Here is a 17,483-nt window from a genome sequence, read left to right on the forward strand (position 1 = left end):
CATTTTGAATTTGATGATTTAATACTCTTTCACAATAATTTCTTGGACATAGAGTATTTTTTGTTTTTGACAAAGTACTTCTATCACTGTTTATATTTTTTAATTTAAGGTTTTGAGCATATTCTATTTTAGATTCAACTTGAAGTTTTTTCTTAGTTGAAGTGTGCACTTCACCTGAATAATTTACATTATCACTTTTACATTTCAGTTTTTGCCTTTCGCGATAATTTCTTTGAATTTCAGCCTTACTTTGTTTAGGTGTTGTTGATAATTCAACATTTCCTTCATTTATTTTATTTATTGCTCTCGGAAAAGAAAGGGAAGTGTTTGCTTCCTCTGAATAATTTGGATTATCAACTTTACGCTTCAACTTTTGCCTTTCGCGATAATTTCTTTGAATTTCAGCCTTACTCTGTTTAAGTGTTGTTGATGATTCAACATTTCCTTTATTTATTTTATTTATTATTCTCGGGAAAGAAATTTCTTTCTTCATAGAGTTTTTAGAAAAGTTTGATTCTCCATACTTAAGTTGAATATCTTTTTCATTTAAAAGGCAATTCCAGTCATTCACAACTATGCAAGATCTACTATTAGAAAGTTGTTCAGAGGGAAATTCACTTAAACTATTGTTTTTGAACATTAACATTAAATGATTTCTTATATTACAATAATAGTAATTGACAGAATCAGGCATAATATTAAAAAATAACGATGTTGCGAATGCTATTGCATATATTCCACAAGCAAGACTGTTTAATGGTTGTTGATCAACAGTTGTGAAAACTACTGGTGGTTCAAAAGGATATAATCTAATTAAGTAAGCCCTTTGATCGTCATTTAAATATTTTTTATTAAGACTATCAAAAATGTAAAGGCTTTTTCCATCATAATAAGTACAAATCCAATGACCAGACTTATAATATCCACTAAAAAGTATTTGAATGTGCTGCTTATTTTTCTCGATTGGAACTATCAAATCAAGTGTTTGTAAACACAAAGTATTTTGCATATTATAAAAAAAATTTGATTGTCTTCCCAATAGCTTTTGAAATTCATACATATGATCATTATTTAGCATTGCTCCTTCAGTGACAACAATACTTAAATCATCAGTAGTCAAATTAACAGTTTCTCCTTTGTTAGACATTGTTCTTTTATTTTATAAAATTTACTTATATCAAGGAATTAAAAATTTAAAAATAGCAATATTACAGTAGAATTTTAAGATCAAGTTTTATACATTTAATTAAAAATATTATAATTTCCTTTTATTCAATGATATTACCAAATTTTGCCTCCTATAGAAAATACAAACAAATTTCCAATTTTGTCTCTTATCCAATATATAACCAATTTACTATTTTTCCTTTAATCCAATTTAACCAATTTCTAGCTTTCTTTTTATCCAATATAATTAATTTCCAATTTTGCTTTTTATCCAATATAACCAATTTTGACTTTTATCCAATATAACCAATTTACTATTTTTCCTTTAATCCAATTTAACCAATTTCCAGCATTCTTTTTATCCAATATAATTCATTTCCAATTTTGCTTTTTATCCAATATAACCAATTTTGCCTTTTATCCAATATAACCAATTTCCAGCTTTTATCCAATATAACCAATTTCTAATTTTTTATTTTATCCAATATTCCTGTTATACAATTCAACCAATTTTCAGCTTTTTATCCAATATAACCAATTTTGCCTTTTATCCAATAAAACCAATTTAACCAATTTCCAGCTTTTTATCCAATATAACCAATTTTGCCTTTTATCCAATATAACCAATATTTATCCAATATAACCAATTTTGCCTTTTATCCAATATAACTAATTTTGTCTTTTATCCAATAAAACCAATATAACCAATTTTGCCTTTTATCCAATAAAACCAATGTAACCAATTTTGCCTTTTATCCAATATAACCAATTTTGTCTTTTATCCAATAAAACCAATATAACCAATTTTGCCTTTTATCCAATAAAACCAATTTAACCAATTTCCAGCTTTTTATCCAATATAACCAATTTTGCCTTTTATCCAATATAACCAATATTTATCCAATATAACCAATTTTGCCTTTTATCCAATATAACCAATTTTGTCTTTTATCCAATAAAACCAATATAACCAATTTTGCCTTTTATCCAATAAAACCAATGTAACCAATTTTGCCTTTTATCCAATATAACCAATTTTGTCTTTTATCCAATAAAACCAATATAACCAATTTTGCCTTTTATCCAATAAAACCAATTTAACCAATTTCCAGCTTTTATCCAATATAACCAATTTTGCCTTTTATCCAATATAACCAATATTTATCCAATATAACCAATTTTGCCTTTTATCCAATATAACCAATTTTGTCTTTTATCCAATAAAACCAATATAACCAATTTTGCCTTTTATCCAATAAAACCAATGTAACCAATTTTGCCTTTTATCCAATATAACCAATTTAACCAATTTTGCTTTTTATCCAATATAACCAACTTCTAATTTTGCCTTTGGATTCCAATTACATACGATTTCCAAATTATAACAAATTTTTTAATTTATTAATAAACATAAAAAAAAAATTTTTTAACTTTATTAATTAACTTTGAAAACTAAACACAACTCAAATACATAATTATTTAAATGATTGAAAAAAATTAGAAAAAAGTATTTTAATGTATTTCTATTATTATTTAATATTCACTTATTTAATTATATTCACTAATACTTACTATTCACTAAATCACTATTTACTAATTCACGAAGTATTCACTGATAATTCACTTATTTAACTTTTTTATTCACTCACCTATAGTGAGTGAATTCCCAAAAAAATTGTTATACTTCAATTTCGTTGAAGACACGTAGAACGTGCTCCAAGGAAAATAATCGACGATATGATTTTTAAATTAAATTTTCGTTCTTATATTTAGGTGGTAGGCCCTAAACGTGAGTGTCCTCTTCGCACTCATAGATATATATATATATATATATATATATATATATATATATATATATATATATATAGGCCTGTATTCGACCCTAAGAAGGATTAAGAACCCTTAAACAATAGCCATTGTAATGGGGATTACCTCGGAGAACCCAGGTAATATTTTCTTTCTTCCTTCATCGCAAGGGAAATATAAAGAAAAGACTATTATATGTATATATATATAATATATATAGTAATAGAAACTCCAAAGGTAACGGTCTCGATAACGTCTGGATAACGGCGCCGATAACGCTTTCTCTGGTAACGGCTACCTTTCTTTCTTTCTCTAAAGGCAATGTCAATAAGAATGTCTCTCTTTACCTAATATGCATATCTGCTGATTTCATATAAGGATACATATAAGTAGCAGTCGTAGGAGTTTTTTTATTTTAATTTTTGTGGATTTGGCACCACATTTTGTGAAAAAATTTGACCCTGAAATCTTAACTTTTTTGTTCAATGTGGTGTCAAATCCACAAAAATTAAAATAAAAAATATCCTACGTACTCGACCGCTACATCCCAGGTAGAAATTGACTATAGGCACATTACTGGTTCAGTACGAAAAAATTTCAACCAGTATTGACTTTCATACTGGCCTATTAAGGAGCATTCAGACCTCTGCAGGCTGTCTGGCTGCGCAGCCAGAAGCAATAAGAGTAAGGGAGAAGGTGTAATAAATTTGAATTTCCTTACTCTCTTACTCTTGTACGTTACCATGGCAACCTGCAGGCAGACAGACAGGCTGCAGAGGTCTGAACGCTCCATTACGTGTCCAACATCGGCAGGTAACGCCTCTGGCTTGGGCTTAGTACTGAAAATCAGTAATGTAATAGTACGGATTTTCTGTTCCGACCAGTAGTAGACCAGTAATAAAGCATAATGCTGCGCTGGAGAAACATAACCCCTAAACATTCACTATATAATTTCGAAATCTAAAATTTGGAAAGAAAAATTAGAAATAGACAAATTAGGAAGTTGGAATTTTATTTTGAAATAAGAAATAAAATGTACTTTTAAGGATTTAGTCTGTAATTTGATATTAGTTAACAAGAATAATTATGTATTCACATGAACTTGAAATGTGTTAGAATAAATAGTTCTGTTTTACTTTTTTTCATACGAATTCGTGTTAATCCATTTATTTTGTAATTTGTATATTTATTAAATAATAATTTATCATAATATCTGGAAACGGTAATAGGTAGTAAAAATTTTCTACCGAATTAAATTTACAGATAACCTAAATTCTAAACTATGATGGGATTAGAAAAACATTGACATATTTAAAGAATTGAATATAGAATGTTATTAAATAATAAATTAAAGTTATAGTAAAATTATTTCTATTTGATGTAATCATATCAACTTATCAACGGCTGTATTAGTAGTTTAAACTCAAAACAGTCATAATAGCAGCTGTTTCACTACCGCATTGCACGTACTGAGCCAGTAAAATTCCGGAGTTCCTAATAGTACAAGTTACACGGAAAATCAGTACTGTCAAACAGTATTATATTAGTAGTGGATCGGACGTTAACTACGGCTGTTTACGAAAATTTCTGCCTGGGATGTATTCCAGATTAAGAAAATATTTCGATTTTGGTTCTAGCTCAAACCGTTTTGCAGAAAACTTGCACGCCGATTTGCTACTCAAGAATGTGAAGTTCGCTTGTTGCTCCCTCTACATGAGATTATACAAAGTGTAATATTATATAAAAAACGAATTTTACAAGTTAACAGAATAATAAATTAATCCCTTTCAACCGATTCCTGTTTACTTTATTCCTTTTATGTAAAAGAAATTCATGAAAAAAAGGTTGAAATTGTGCTGCAAAGGTGTCACTTCCCCTTAATCCGATGGCTAGAACATTTTTGTTTAACTTTGTCGAAGAGTATTGAGGAATACTTGAAAATTTACCTTCTTAGATGATACTCATACAAACTCTGTGAAATTTATTGAGAAAGAGGCATTGTTCATAGCTATAGCGCATATTATACAATTTTTTGTAGCAAAATAAAGGTGGCACAAAAGTGCAGTTATACTGCTCCGATCTTTATAAAATTTTAGTATGATACTTCTGGATATGTATACTTTCGAAAAATGTAATAAATTAATCGATTTTTTAAATTGCGTAGACCCCTTAATAAATAAATTGTGACAATCCTCTTCAAAGTTCATGTTAAAGCAGCTATCAATAATTTCAAATTAATGTATAGTTTGATATGTAACTCTAGAGGAGTTTCAATTATTTTTTCAAACGTGAATTTTCCATAAGTACAAACAAAAATCTGATTTTTTATACAAATGTATATATATATATATATATGTATTTTCTTAATTTTAGGAGCAAATGTGCGAAGTTCTTGATGCAATGTTTGAAAAATCAGTCGAACCTGGAGAATTTATTATTCGTCAGGGAGATGGTGGAGATAATTTTTATGTCATAGAAAGGTATGTCATATTTTTTAAAATATCGTTGTTTCATTTTTCATAATGAAAGTTGTAATTTGCTTTTTCACATTCAAGCAGATGATGCTTGATGGAAATGAATTAATTAACTTTTTTGGACTGAGTCCTTATTTGTAATACTGACTGTATTGTTTTTTTAAACTCTATTTTTCACAGTGTTTCGTTACATAATCCTCTTGTTCATAAGAAACCGTTCCATAGTGCAACTTCAATCTTTTAGAGTAAATCCAGAATGTCAAGTTTAAATTAAGCCGACGCACAGTGTGGCCAAAGACACTTTTTTGGAGAAAACTCTGCCGACAACTCATATGTTGATTTCTGCTCAGGGCCTAACTACCAAAAAATTTCAATTCTCAAAAACTTACCTAAAAATCGCCATTAACATTAAAAAATTTTTTTTTAAATTAAGTTTGATGATTAAAATTAATATTTTAATTTGTCTGAATTAAACATTTTAATAACTTGTAGGTGTTCTTTCCAAATCCTTTCTGAAGTTTTGTAAAAAGCTATAAAATTGACGCAATGGAAGATTATTTTCTAAAAGTATAAATAATGTCAGTTTTCTCAAAAACCCCACTTTTTTCTCTAATTTTTACCATAAATTCTCATCAATATGAAGAACAAATCCTATAATTTTCAAGCGGGCTGAACCATTCTTCCATCCAAGAGAATTTTTTTCGGAATATTTCTTTTTATAAAATTTGAAATTATTGACGTGCATTTCGAAGAACAAATGAACAAACTGAAGTAAGTTTTGATTATTGGTTATAACCAATAATAATGAAAGCATGGAAAGTAACCGCAAAATTCTGAAATGACGCTTTAAAAATTCTGTTTGTCAAATTCCATTCACTCAAGACAATAATTGTTGGTTATAAACAATACATAAAATGTACAATTTTAAATGTATTGATATTGGTTATAAAATGACTTACTTCAGTTTGTTCATTTGTTCTTCAAATTGCACGTCAACAATTTCAAATTTTGTAAAAAGAAATATTTTGAAAAAGAATCTCCTGGATGATTTAGCCCGCTTGAAAATTATAGGATTTGTTCTTCTATTGATGAGAATTTATGGTAAAAATTAGAGAGAAAAAAGTGGGGTTTTTGAGAAAACTGACATTATTTATTTTTCGAAAACGATAGTTTACGATTTCGTTGATTTTATAGCTTTTTACAAATTTCAAAAAGGATTTTGTAAGATCACCTATATAAGTATCAAGAAAAAAATTTGATTACACTCATTGGAAAAAAAGTACAAGCGAAACAATTTGCAGCACATTTTTGAGTCATGTTGCGCGACTCAACCCTGTGTTCTGCTAGACACTTTTCTGGAGCGCGCAGCGTTCCCCTGAGTCGAGGCGAGCTCTATTTAAAGTGTATTACACACTCTTTGGAGAGCGCTGCACGCCCCAGAAAAGTGTAGAAGAATTCAGGGTTATGTCGCGCAACGTGACTTGAAAATGTGATGCAACGTGCCCTCTTTTTTCTCAGTGTAGAATAACATATTTTATTAGTAGGTGTATTAGTAGGTTGACCTCAAGACTATCATAATAGCAGCTTTGTCACGAACGCATTGGACGTTAACTACGGCTGTTTACGAAAATTTCTGCCTGGGATATTATAATTAGCAAATTGAAATACTCTTTGAAATTGAAGATTTATTTACTTTATTGATTGAGTAATTCGAATAAATTCGAAATTTTCTACTTATTAATAGTTTTTTTAGTAATTTAAAAGCTCGAATCCATTCGAGTACTCGAATTCACTCGAGTGCTCGAATTTAATCGAGTACTCAAATTTACCCAGTACTCGATACATCGAGCCATCTTGGGCTCGGCTCGGCTATATGGTTTTCCATACGGTTTTCCATATGGTTTCTCATGTGGTTTCCCACGTGGTTGCCACATGGAAAACCATGTGGTCATTTTTACCCAGGTGCGATTTTTTGGTCGGCCCACAGTTGGGCCAACTTTTACAAAGTCGGTCCAACTTCTCGTGCCAGAGGTTGGGCCAACCATACAGATGATAACGGTTTGCCATCTAATGGTGACGATAGTTGGCCCGACAACTCATAAGGAAGTTGGCCCAACTTAAAATGCATATGTTGTGCCAACCATACATTTCAACGGTTGGTCCAAAGACTGATGCCAATGTTGGCACAACTTTAGATGCGTAAGTTGGGCCAACCACAATTTTCAAAGTTTGGCCAACTTCAACAGCCAAAGGTAAAAAATTATTAAAAAACTAAATTATTTAATCAATTAAAACGTTATTATTACAGGGTTGCTACGGTCATGGAAAACCTTGAAAACCTGGAATTGTCAGGGAATTTTTTCTTGGTCAGGGAAAACCTGGAAAAGTCAGGGAATTTTATAAAATATTTTTTCAAAAATTAATTTCCCGTATGTGAATCGCGAAAATTTCAAAGCACCAAGTTGGCAATACTGCCTTTCTTTTCTACTGATATAATTCAGTTTTGAATTTAGCGCTTAAAATTAAAGTCAAGATGGTGCTTCTAAATTGTAGTGTCTATTGGTTAAAAATTTTTCTTAGCGCGCATTACATTATGATAAAGCAATTACGTTTTTACGTATACTGAGATGAATCAACACCACATCAACACGGTCAATCCAGTGTTTAAATAATTTTCAGTGTTTTTATGTGTTCCCAATTTAAAAGAGGTAAGTGTTTTATAAGTACATAAATATATAATAAATATTTTTACTTTATTGTCTGAAAATGAAAGTTTTTATTTTCTTGGCATCAGAAATATTATAATGCGACATTTAAGGTTATGTAACAAAGTGAACATGAGGTTTTGTTTTTATAATTCGTGAATGCTTTTAGCATTTAAGATTTATTGATTCTAGATTTGTATTGAATGCCATAAAAATACTTTTTGTTAAAAAATTATGAATTTGTACAAGCTTTGAATTCTTTTAAAATGCAAACATTTTCTTCCTTTACATAAAGAAGTGTAATAAAATTTTTATTGATACTAAATTCGCAAAAACTGATTAACTATCAATATTAATTTGATTTAATTTCGAAAGATCCAGTTGTAAATTTTTAAGAAAGAAATATGTTTTGAGTTAAAATTTCTGGTTAAATAATAGTTTACATTTTCTATTTTTGCTTAAAAGTTACCTATGAACCGTCATTTTTATCCAATTTTTTAAACAATAGCTCTTTTTGTTTTTTGAATACAATTTTGTTTTTTTATTTTATTGATAAATATTTTGTTTATAAAATATAAAAAACAAATATTATATTTTTAAAATAATTTTGAAGAAAATTATTTTTTAAAAATTCGACAACAAAAAAATTATCTGTTAAAATCTACTTTTCAGTTTGTGATTAATGGGTTTAGTTTAGTTCTTTTAACTAATTTGATAGACAACCTAAATTTTGTTTAATATTTCTTTTAACATAATTATTATTAGTTTATTCTGTGCATAGACTGTGATGCCATCTACAAAAAAAACGTCATTCCAAGATGACTGGTTGTCAAACCCGAATTACGAAATGTACATTCGACGAGCTACTGATAGTAACCACAAAGCTTCATGTATTCTTTGCCACTCCAGCTTCAGCCTCAGCAATATGGGGAAAAAAGCATTAGATAGCCATATATCGGGAAAAAAAACACCAGAAAGCGGTACAAGTGAAAAACAGTAGTCATAACATCCGTTTGTTTGGAGCTGTGGAATCAAATGCACCATCTGATAATAACCAGCAACAGGTATTATGAACAAAATTACTGGATTAAATTACTGTTAACATTAAACTCAATTTAAATAAGCGTTTTTATTGTTAAAAAATGTTTTTATTTTGAGTATTCCTTTTTTTTATCACAGAATCTTGTCGATATTCAAAACAATGGAGGTACGAACAAGGATCCGAATATTTCTAAGGCAGTAGCGAGTAACATAGATGGAAGAGCACCTGCTAAATCGAACGACATATCACAGTACCTGAATAAACAATATGTTATCAAAGCTGAAATTATGTGGACAATGGCCAGTGTTATGTACCATATGCCCATGTCAACTGCCGGAAAATGTACTGAACTTTTTCCTGTCATGTTTCCAAACAGTCCAGAGGCTGCTGGAATGCAGTTAGGTCGAGCAAAAATGTCGTACGTGATTTCTCATGGTTTAGCACCATATTTCTTGGACAACCTTTTAATCAAGGCCAGCGAGAGTGACGCAATAGTCATATATTTTGACGAAAGTTTTAACAAAAGTATTAAATCTACCCAAATGGATTTCGCTATAGGCTTCTGGGATAAGAAACAAATCAGACTTCTATTAGATACTACACGTCATCGTTTCTCGGTCACTGCACAGCTGTTGATCTCTTGAATGCTTTTAAGTCTACGCTCGTACCTTTCATGCTATTGAAACTTTTGAATATTTCCATTGATGGTCCCAATGTGAACCTAAAATTTGTAAATGATCTGAAAATCGATTTAAATTTTGAAAAAAATCCGGAATCCCTTCAATTTCTCTTCATGGGAACTTGCGGTCTACATACGTGTAATAATGCTTTCAAAGAAGGTGCCAAAGCTACAAAATGGGGGATTGCTGAATTTCTAAGAGCAGTGTTTTATATATTTAAGGATTCCTCTGCGAGAAGAGACGATTACACCAAATATTCAGGTTCTGAAGAGTTTGGTCTCAAATTATGTCCCGTTAGATGGCTCTGCAATAGAGAGGCTGCTGAAAGAGCACTGAAAATTCTTCCTAATTTGAAAAAATATGTGGAATGAGTTTCTAAAAGCAACAAGGACAAGAGTATTAAGGCTGGGAGTTACCAGACTTTAAAAAATTGTCTAGAGGACAAACTGCTTGCCGCCAAGCTTGCTTTTTTTGGCTATGTAGCTTCAACTTTGGAACCATTTTTAACGGAATTTCAAACGGAAGCACCTATGGCCCCCTTGCTTTTTTCGTCGCTTCATGGAGTAGTTTTGGATTTAATAAAGATATTCGTAAAAAAAGAAGTGCTTGTGAAGTCAACAAATATCGCTAAAATAAATCTCGATGATTCAGAAAACTTGAGAGTAGCTGCGAATATTAATTTAGAAGACAGTTTTTCTGTGAATACAGAGCTCAAAAAGGCAAAAACCGCATCTGATAAGGAAAAATTGATCTTTAAAAATGACTGTAGGACATTTTTGAAATGTCTGTGCAAAAAACTAATAGAAAAATCTCCTCTGAAATATGAATTGTGCAAGGGCATATCTTGCTGTGATCCATCGGTGATTGTCAATTGCTCAAGTTCAACCGTATCCAGGCGGCTAGATTCATCGCTTTCATGTTTTGCGAAAGGAAACTGGCTAAGTTTAAAAGAGTGTGACAAGATTAAGAAAGAATTTGTCACTCTTGCTGCGAAACGTAATGTAAGGGATAGTTGTAAAGATTATAAAAGGTCCGAACGTCTTGACACATTTTGGATGACAATTTTAAATTTTAACGATTCCTCACTCGAGATAAAGAAGTTTTTGAAGTTAGTCCTCCTTCTTAGCCACGGCAATGCTTTCGTAGAAAGGGGGTTTAGTGTAAACAAGGAAATGGTAATTGAAAATCAAAAAAAGAGTTCGTTAATTGCACTGCGACAAGTCTATGATGGAATTGTCGCGGAAGGTGGTCTCACGAATGTAAGCATAACGTCAAAAATGATTGATCGCGTACAGTTTTCCCGACGAGATTATATGGATGCACTAAAAAAAGAGAAGAAACAGACTGCAAATGATCGTGAAGAGGACTTAAAGAAAAAGAGTTTAAGTGAGAAGTTAAAAGATCTTCAGGAGAAGAAAAGAAGTATTGCACTTGAACATAAGACAAAAACGGATTCAATTAATGATGAAATTGAAGCTTTATGCATGCAATTGAAGTAAACGATTCTTTATATTAATAACTGTTATATCGATGTCTTTAAATATTTATCAAACTCTAATAAGTGTTCACTATTTGATATAGTGTAAGTTATCTCACTGAGACTGATTAGTTTTGCTCTAGTACTAGTGTAAGTGGAATATATTTTTGTTATAAAGGTTGAAATGTCTCACTACAACTGATTAGTTCTAATACAAATTGATATTATATTTTGTATTCAAATTATTATGTTCAGACTCATTAAAAGTTGTTTCCAAAGATTCCTAATAAAATTAAACTTTCGAATGTATTCAATTTTTCATTTTTATTCTCACTCCTAATTTAAAAAAAACTCCATTAACTAATTCTTCAAGTTATATTAAAAAAATTTGTTAATTAATAATCTTATAAATGTTTTATTGAAAATATCGTTCAATTTTTTTATATAGTAACATATAAGCTAAAACTTTATTACAACAATTTTATATTAGGTCAGGGAATTTTAAGAAAAATAGTCTGGAAAACCTGGAAAAGTCAGGGAATTTTGTAATACTGAATCCGTAGCAACCCTGTATGAGCGGGAACATCAGATTTATATCTGATGTTCCCGCTAATAGTTCCTTTACCTATTATTATTAACCACAATCTCATACATACATTTTCGAAAATATCTAACGCTCGCTGGGATCGAACCCCTGACCTAACGCACCGAAGACTTATACACTGACCACTACGCTACGCTCACATGGGAGTACATAACGTTACATGTATATTAAAGCTGCAACAGTCGGGCCAACCGTGGCCCAGATTTTGGCCGACCCAGAAAGTATAAGTCAATTAAACTGCATTTGACAAAGTTTTTCCAACCGTGGCAAAGAATCCGGCCGTCCAAAATAATGTAAGTCAAATAAACTGCAATTCACAGAGTTCTGACAACAGTCGGGCCAACCGTGGTCCAGAGTTCGGCCAACCAAGAAAGTTTAAGTCATTTAAACTGCATTTGACAAAGTTTTGGCACGTTCGTATCACATACACTTCCACTGAACGTAGGACATAAGAAATAATTTCCTATTTCTGTCCTTACGATAAACGAGTGCATCATACAATGCAAAAAATTTAACTTCCTCCTTCTCTAACCTATATCAGACTTGACATATTTCGTTGTCGCGATTCTGTCTAACAGATAACTTACAATTCACAGTATTTTCCTCAACCACCAAAACATTACTATAGCATCGGCTTAAAGCGTCGACTTGCTTCATACCTTTATTCGACCGGTGACGAATCTCATTATTATATTGTTGCAAGAACATAGCCCAACGTGCTATTCTCGTGTTAATGTTCAAAATGGCCACTACTGGTTGTATCGAAAAAAACTCTTTTATTACTGAAAGACCTTGAGCTAGTCAAACTAATAGTCAACTTCACTGAAGAATATCTATCAACTCTGTCCCATTAACCCTTTGCGGCCTAGTGACACTCCTGAGTATCACCATTTTTTCTCGACTTTTTTTGCATTTTTCAAGCACTATTTCATTTGTTCTAATTACAAAAAGCATAGTACATGTATCAGGAAACATTCCTTACTATAACCAGGAATAAAAAAAAATATTTTTTGTTGATAAAATAATTGTTATAAATAAATAAACTTAAAAAAAAACAATTTCTTTTTACAAAAAATGTAATTGGGTCTAACCAACAATATGAAATACTTTGAGGTTCATGTTTAGACAGTTTTTGTGGTCGCTAATTACCACTCTGGGTCCGGTCAATACTGCCTTTAGAAGAAATTTTGTGGTCCTGTGTAATTCATTAAATCTAAAAATCTGAACTGCGTTAAACTACAAATTTTAAATCACGCTTTCTTCAAAGCAATCCTGTGTAAATCTATATCTCTTGCCGAATGCCGCTTTCCTGGAAAACCGAGACCAATGCAGAAAAATTTTCTATTTTCGTCCTTCCTTTAAATTTAGCATATTTGATGATCCAACGACTAGCCTATGAGGGCACTTTGTCACTGGTTGTGCTTATAGCTCATTGCAGAATCATCTAAAATATAAAAATCAAATAGGGTCAAAATAAGTGAAACCGGCCACATGAAAAATTTTTGTCCCCGAATTTAAAGTTATCTATGGTTTTTGATAGATATATGAGTAAACTTTTACCCGCTAAAATATTTTTCAAAATTTTTATTTATTTTGAAAGTTATCAGGTGTTAAACTTTTAGGTTACTTTTTATTCTTTTCATTATTACTCCGAAACGAATGAAGATAATTTCAATTTTTTTTTTTGAAATTAAAGCTAAAAGTCTGTAGTTTAAAGTGCAACTGAAAAAATTGCTGTATAATAAAAATTTCTAATTGTTATTAACAATTATTTTAAACAATTGCGATTTAAAGTATGTTCTCAATGTCGGAAAAAATCAAACTATACTCATGTGATGCGCAAAACTCTAATGAGTAAATTAAAAAAAAAAGTGAGTAACCTCTAAAATTACAGAAGTTATGCATATTTTTCTGACGACGCGCGGGAATTAACTGATTCGCAAACTCTCGAGCGCGCGGGAATACGCCCGCGCCCGCTCCCGCCGCACTGCTCACACTTGTGTTTTCAAACAATTTATGTTTACAGAGAAGGAAAAGTAATTAAAATATTATTTTCTTCTGAATAATTTATTAATATTTTTACTTTTGGAGTAATTATATACATAAAAACCATTTTGTATGTACTCATAAACTGCTTTGCAGTTTTTATGCTTTGATAAAAAACTTTTTTCGTGGGTCTGATATTCTTGAATCGTACAAAAATCGAAATCGATATTGTTTGTGTAGAATTTCATCAAAAAATTGTTTAAATAATTGGATTTCTAAATAAAATAATTGAATCATTTGTCACTTTTCAAAAATTCAATTTTTATTAGTGTTTTAACTGAAATTTCTTCTACAAATCCGCTATTTTTAATAATTTATTATTTCTTAATAATAAATAATAATTAAATTTTTGCCTGGAATTGTAGGTATTAAAATTATTTTTTAATATAATTGAATTCTCTTAGAAAATTTTATTAAAATAGTAGATTTTGAAAATCATTGAATTGAGGAAAACTTCTGAAAATAACTTATATTCGGGGAAGAATTTTTTTATTTTTAAAGTTTATTGAAATGTTGACGATAATTTAAAAAAAATTTTTATCATAATTGAATTTTTGCAATCATTTGTAAGTTCATCTATTTATGAAAATTGTAAACGCACTCTCTAAATCTGAATTAGTAAAAAGTTACTAATGAAATGGCGAAAAGTCGTCCACCAAATGGTTTAGTAATATATTACTAACAAATAGTGAATTTTACTAATTGATTAGTAGATTTCTACTAACAATTAGTAGAACTGTTTTATTAATAGTCGATAAAACAGTTGTACTAATTCATTTAGTGAAATGAGTGACTTTTAATTAGTGAATTTCTACTAAAACATTAGTAAAATTTTACTAAGAATTAGTTATATTCTACTAATTAAAAAGGGGAAAAGTCGTCCATGAAAACTACTAAAAATTAGTCAAATTTTACTATTCCTTAGTAGAATTCTACTAATTCAGATTTAGAGAGCAACTCTTTTCAAACTTCAAATAATTTTGAAATATTTTTAAACTAACTTTTACTACTTTTATAGTAAAATATTTCTGATAATTTTTACAACTTTCGGAGTAAATTTATTCCGAAAGTAGTAAAAGTTATCAGAAATGTTTTACTATAAAAGTAGTAAAAGTTACTTTATATTTTTCTCCGTGTACAATTATAATCGAATTCCTCAAAAAATGTAATTATTCTTAAACATTTTATTAAAACTCGTTCAAAGAATTCAATTATTTAAAAATTTGTTAATAAAATTCTTTATGGGAATACAATATTAAGAAATAATAAATTATTAAAAATAGCGGATTTATAGAAGAAATTTCAGTTAAAACACTAATAAAAATTGAATTTTGGAGAAGTGACAAATGATTCAATTATTTTATTTAGAAATTCAATTATTTAAACAATTTTTTGATGAAATTCTACACAAACAATATCGATTTCGATTTTTGTACGATTCAAGAATATCAGACCCACGAAAAAAGTTTTTTATCAAAGCATAAAAACTGCAAAGCAGTTTATGAGTACATACAAAATGGTTTTTATGTATATAATTACTCCAAAAGTAAAAATATTAATAAATTATTCAGTAAGAAAATAATATTTTAATTACTTTTCCATCTCTGTAAACATAAATTGTTTGAAAACACAAGTGTGAGCAGTGCGGCGGGAGCGTGCGCGGGCGTATTCCCGCGCGCTCGAGAGTTTGCGAATCAGTTCATTCCCGCGCGTCGTCAGAAAAATATGCATAACTTCTGTAATTTTAGAGGTTACTCACTTTTTTTTTAATTTACTCGTTAGAGTTTTGCGCATCACATGAGTATAGTTTGATTTTTTCCGACATTGAGAACATACTTTAAATCGCAATTGTTTAAAATAATTGTTAATAACAATTAGAAATTTTTATTATACAGCAATTTTTTCAGTTGCACTTTAAACTACAGACTTTTAGCTTTAATTTCAAAAAAAAAATTGAAATTATCTTCATTCGTTTCGGAGTAATAATGAAAAGAATAAAAAGTAACCTAAAAGTTTAACACCTGATAACTTTCAAAATAAATAAAATTTTTGAAAAATATTTTAGCGGGTAAAAGTTTACTCATATATCTATCAAAAACCATAGATAACTTTAAATTCGGGGACAAAAATTTTTAAAGTGGCCGGTTTCACTTATTTTGACCCAATATCATTTTTTAAATAGACGACTTAATACAGGTCCTCAACCTCTGATATTTTTTGTGAATCATTTATGGTAAAAAATTGTGTTTTTCCAAATTTTTTGATTTAAAAGTTTGTCATTTTCTTCACTTTTAATGTTATCAGTATTTCGAGGTTTAGGGCCTATATTATAAGACGTCTATTTTGCAATGATATTTAATTTTTTTATTTTAGATGATTCTGCGATGAGCTACAGTGACAAGTGTAATTGAAAGTAATTTTTATCAGTGGACAAAGCGACCGGCATATTCATTGCTTTTACCCCTCTTTAAGTATAATTAAGTTAAAAAGTATTGATTATTTTTCGAGATATAAATAAAACATTAAAGGTTTATATCAATGTGTTTGCGCCCAGTCTGTCAAGTGAAAGGCCCATGCCAGGTAGTTACGAATAATGTCCTTTCCTTAGGGGGACTTACACGGAAAAAATTTCGGTCCACCGGTTGCGCTGCCTATAGTACACCTGTTGTACTAACGTTCAGATGTAAATGATATCCCGGATTCCATGCGTCATATGCGCCGAAAACAGGGACGTATATTGTCCCCAATGTTGAAGACAACACTTGAACGTTAACAGAGACAAATTGCAGTGAATCAAGAAAATAACTACAATTTTGAATCTCAGTTATTGAATTTTGTGAAGAAATTCTTTTAAGGATTTAAAATAACCGTGTATATTAATTTTATAATTGATTAATTATTATTATAAATTCAAATTATTATTTAAATTAATCCAAAAGACGAAAATATATATAAATAACTTTATAAAATTATTATTATGAAAATTTTGCTTCCTCATAAAGGAAGCCTTATAGTGATGTCGATTTCCGAATTTTTTTAAGTCAATTAATTTTACAAATTTTCAAGTGTAGTATATATAATTCGTCGAGAGGAACAAATGTCCGGATGTATGTGTGTATGTATGTGTGTGTGTGTGTGTGTGTGTCACCGATTCTTGTGGACAAATTTTCTCTTACACGTCTTGATGGATTTTGATAAAATTTTGTAGGTGTATTACGGTCATGAATACCAAAAATCAGACAGAAGGATTTTCAAAAATATCTAAAAAAAAAATTTTTTTCAATAATTTTTTAATTTTTGAAAAAATTAATTTTTGGATTTTTTGAAATAACTTTTTTCTATATTAAAATTTTTATTAATTGTTGTCAAAATTGCATTCCTGACATAAAAACGAATCGATTCATGTATATAAAGTATATATTTTATCAAAATTTATAGAATTAATAAATATTTTAATTTTTCACAAAAAATTGAAATTTTGT

General features: G+C 29.8%; 2 protein-coding genes across 4 annotated transcripts in view; both read left to right on the plus strand.

Annotated features, from left to right (window-relative positions):
- The window catches only part of LOC122505980 (cAMP-dependent protein kinase type II regulatory subunit), a 214,285-nt gene that overhangs the window by 141,352 nt on the left and 55,450 nt on the right, over positions 1-17,483 (plus strand). For both annotated transcript variants that reach the window (XM_043617907.1, XM_043617906.1), the window contains one exon: positions 5,347-5,453. In XM_043617907.1, coding sequence (XP_043473842.1) covers positions 5,347-5,453 — 107 coding nt within the window. The remainder of the gene's footprint in view (positions 1-5,346; positions 5,454-17,483) is intronic.
- Positions 7,898-11,648, plus strand: LOC122505981. 2 transcript variants are annotated; one of them, XM_043617909.1, is made up of 3 exons: positions 7,898-8,155; positions 8,934-9,216; positions 9,332-11,648. In XM_043617909.1, exon 3 carries the CDS (start codon positions 10,405-10,407, stop codon positions 11,371-11,373), a length of 969 nt encoding a protein of 322 aa, XP_043473844.1. In that variant the 5' UTR covers positions 7,898-8,155; positions 8,934-9,216; positions 9,332-10,404; the 3' UTR covers positions 11,374-11,648. The 2 variants fall into 2 exon arrangements, with proteins under 2 accessions (XP_043473844.1, XP_043473845.1); XM_043617910.1 differs by lacking the exon at positions 7,898-8,155 and having other exon boundaries at positions 8,923-9,216.

This window comes from Leptopilina heterotoma, unplaced genomic scaffold (assembly GCF_015476425.1).
Source record: "Leptopilina heterotoma isolate Lh14 unplaced genomic scaffold, ASM1547642v1 Lhet_384, whole genome shotgun sequence".
NCBI classification, from domain to species: Eukaryota; Metazoa; Arthropoda; class Insecta; order Hymenoptera; family Figitidae; genus Leptopilina; species Leptopilina heterotoma.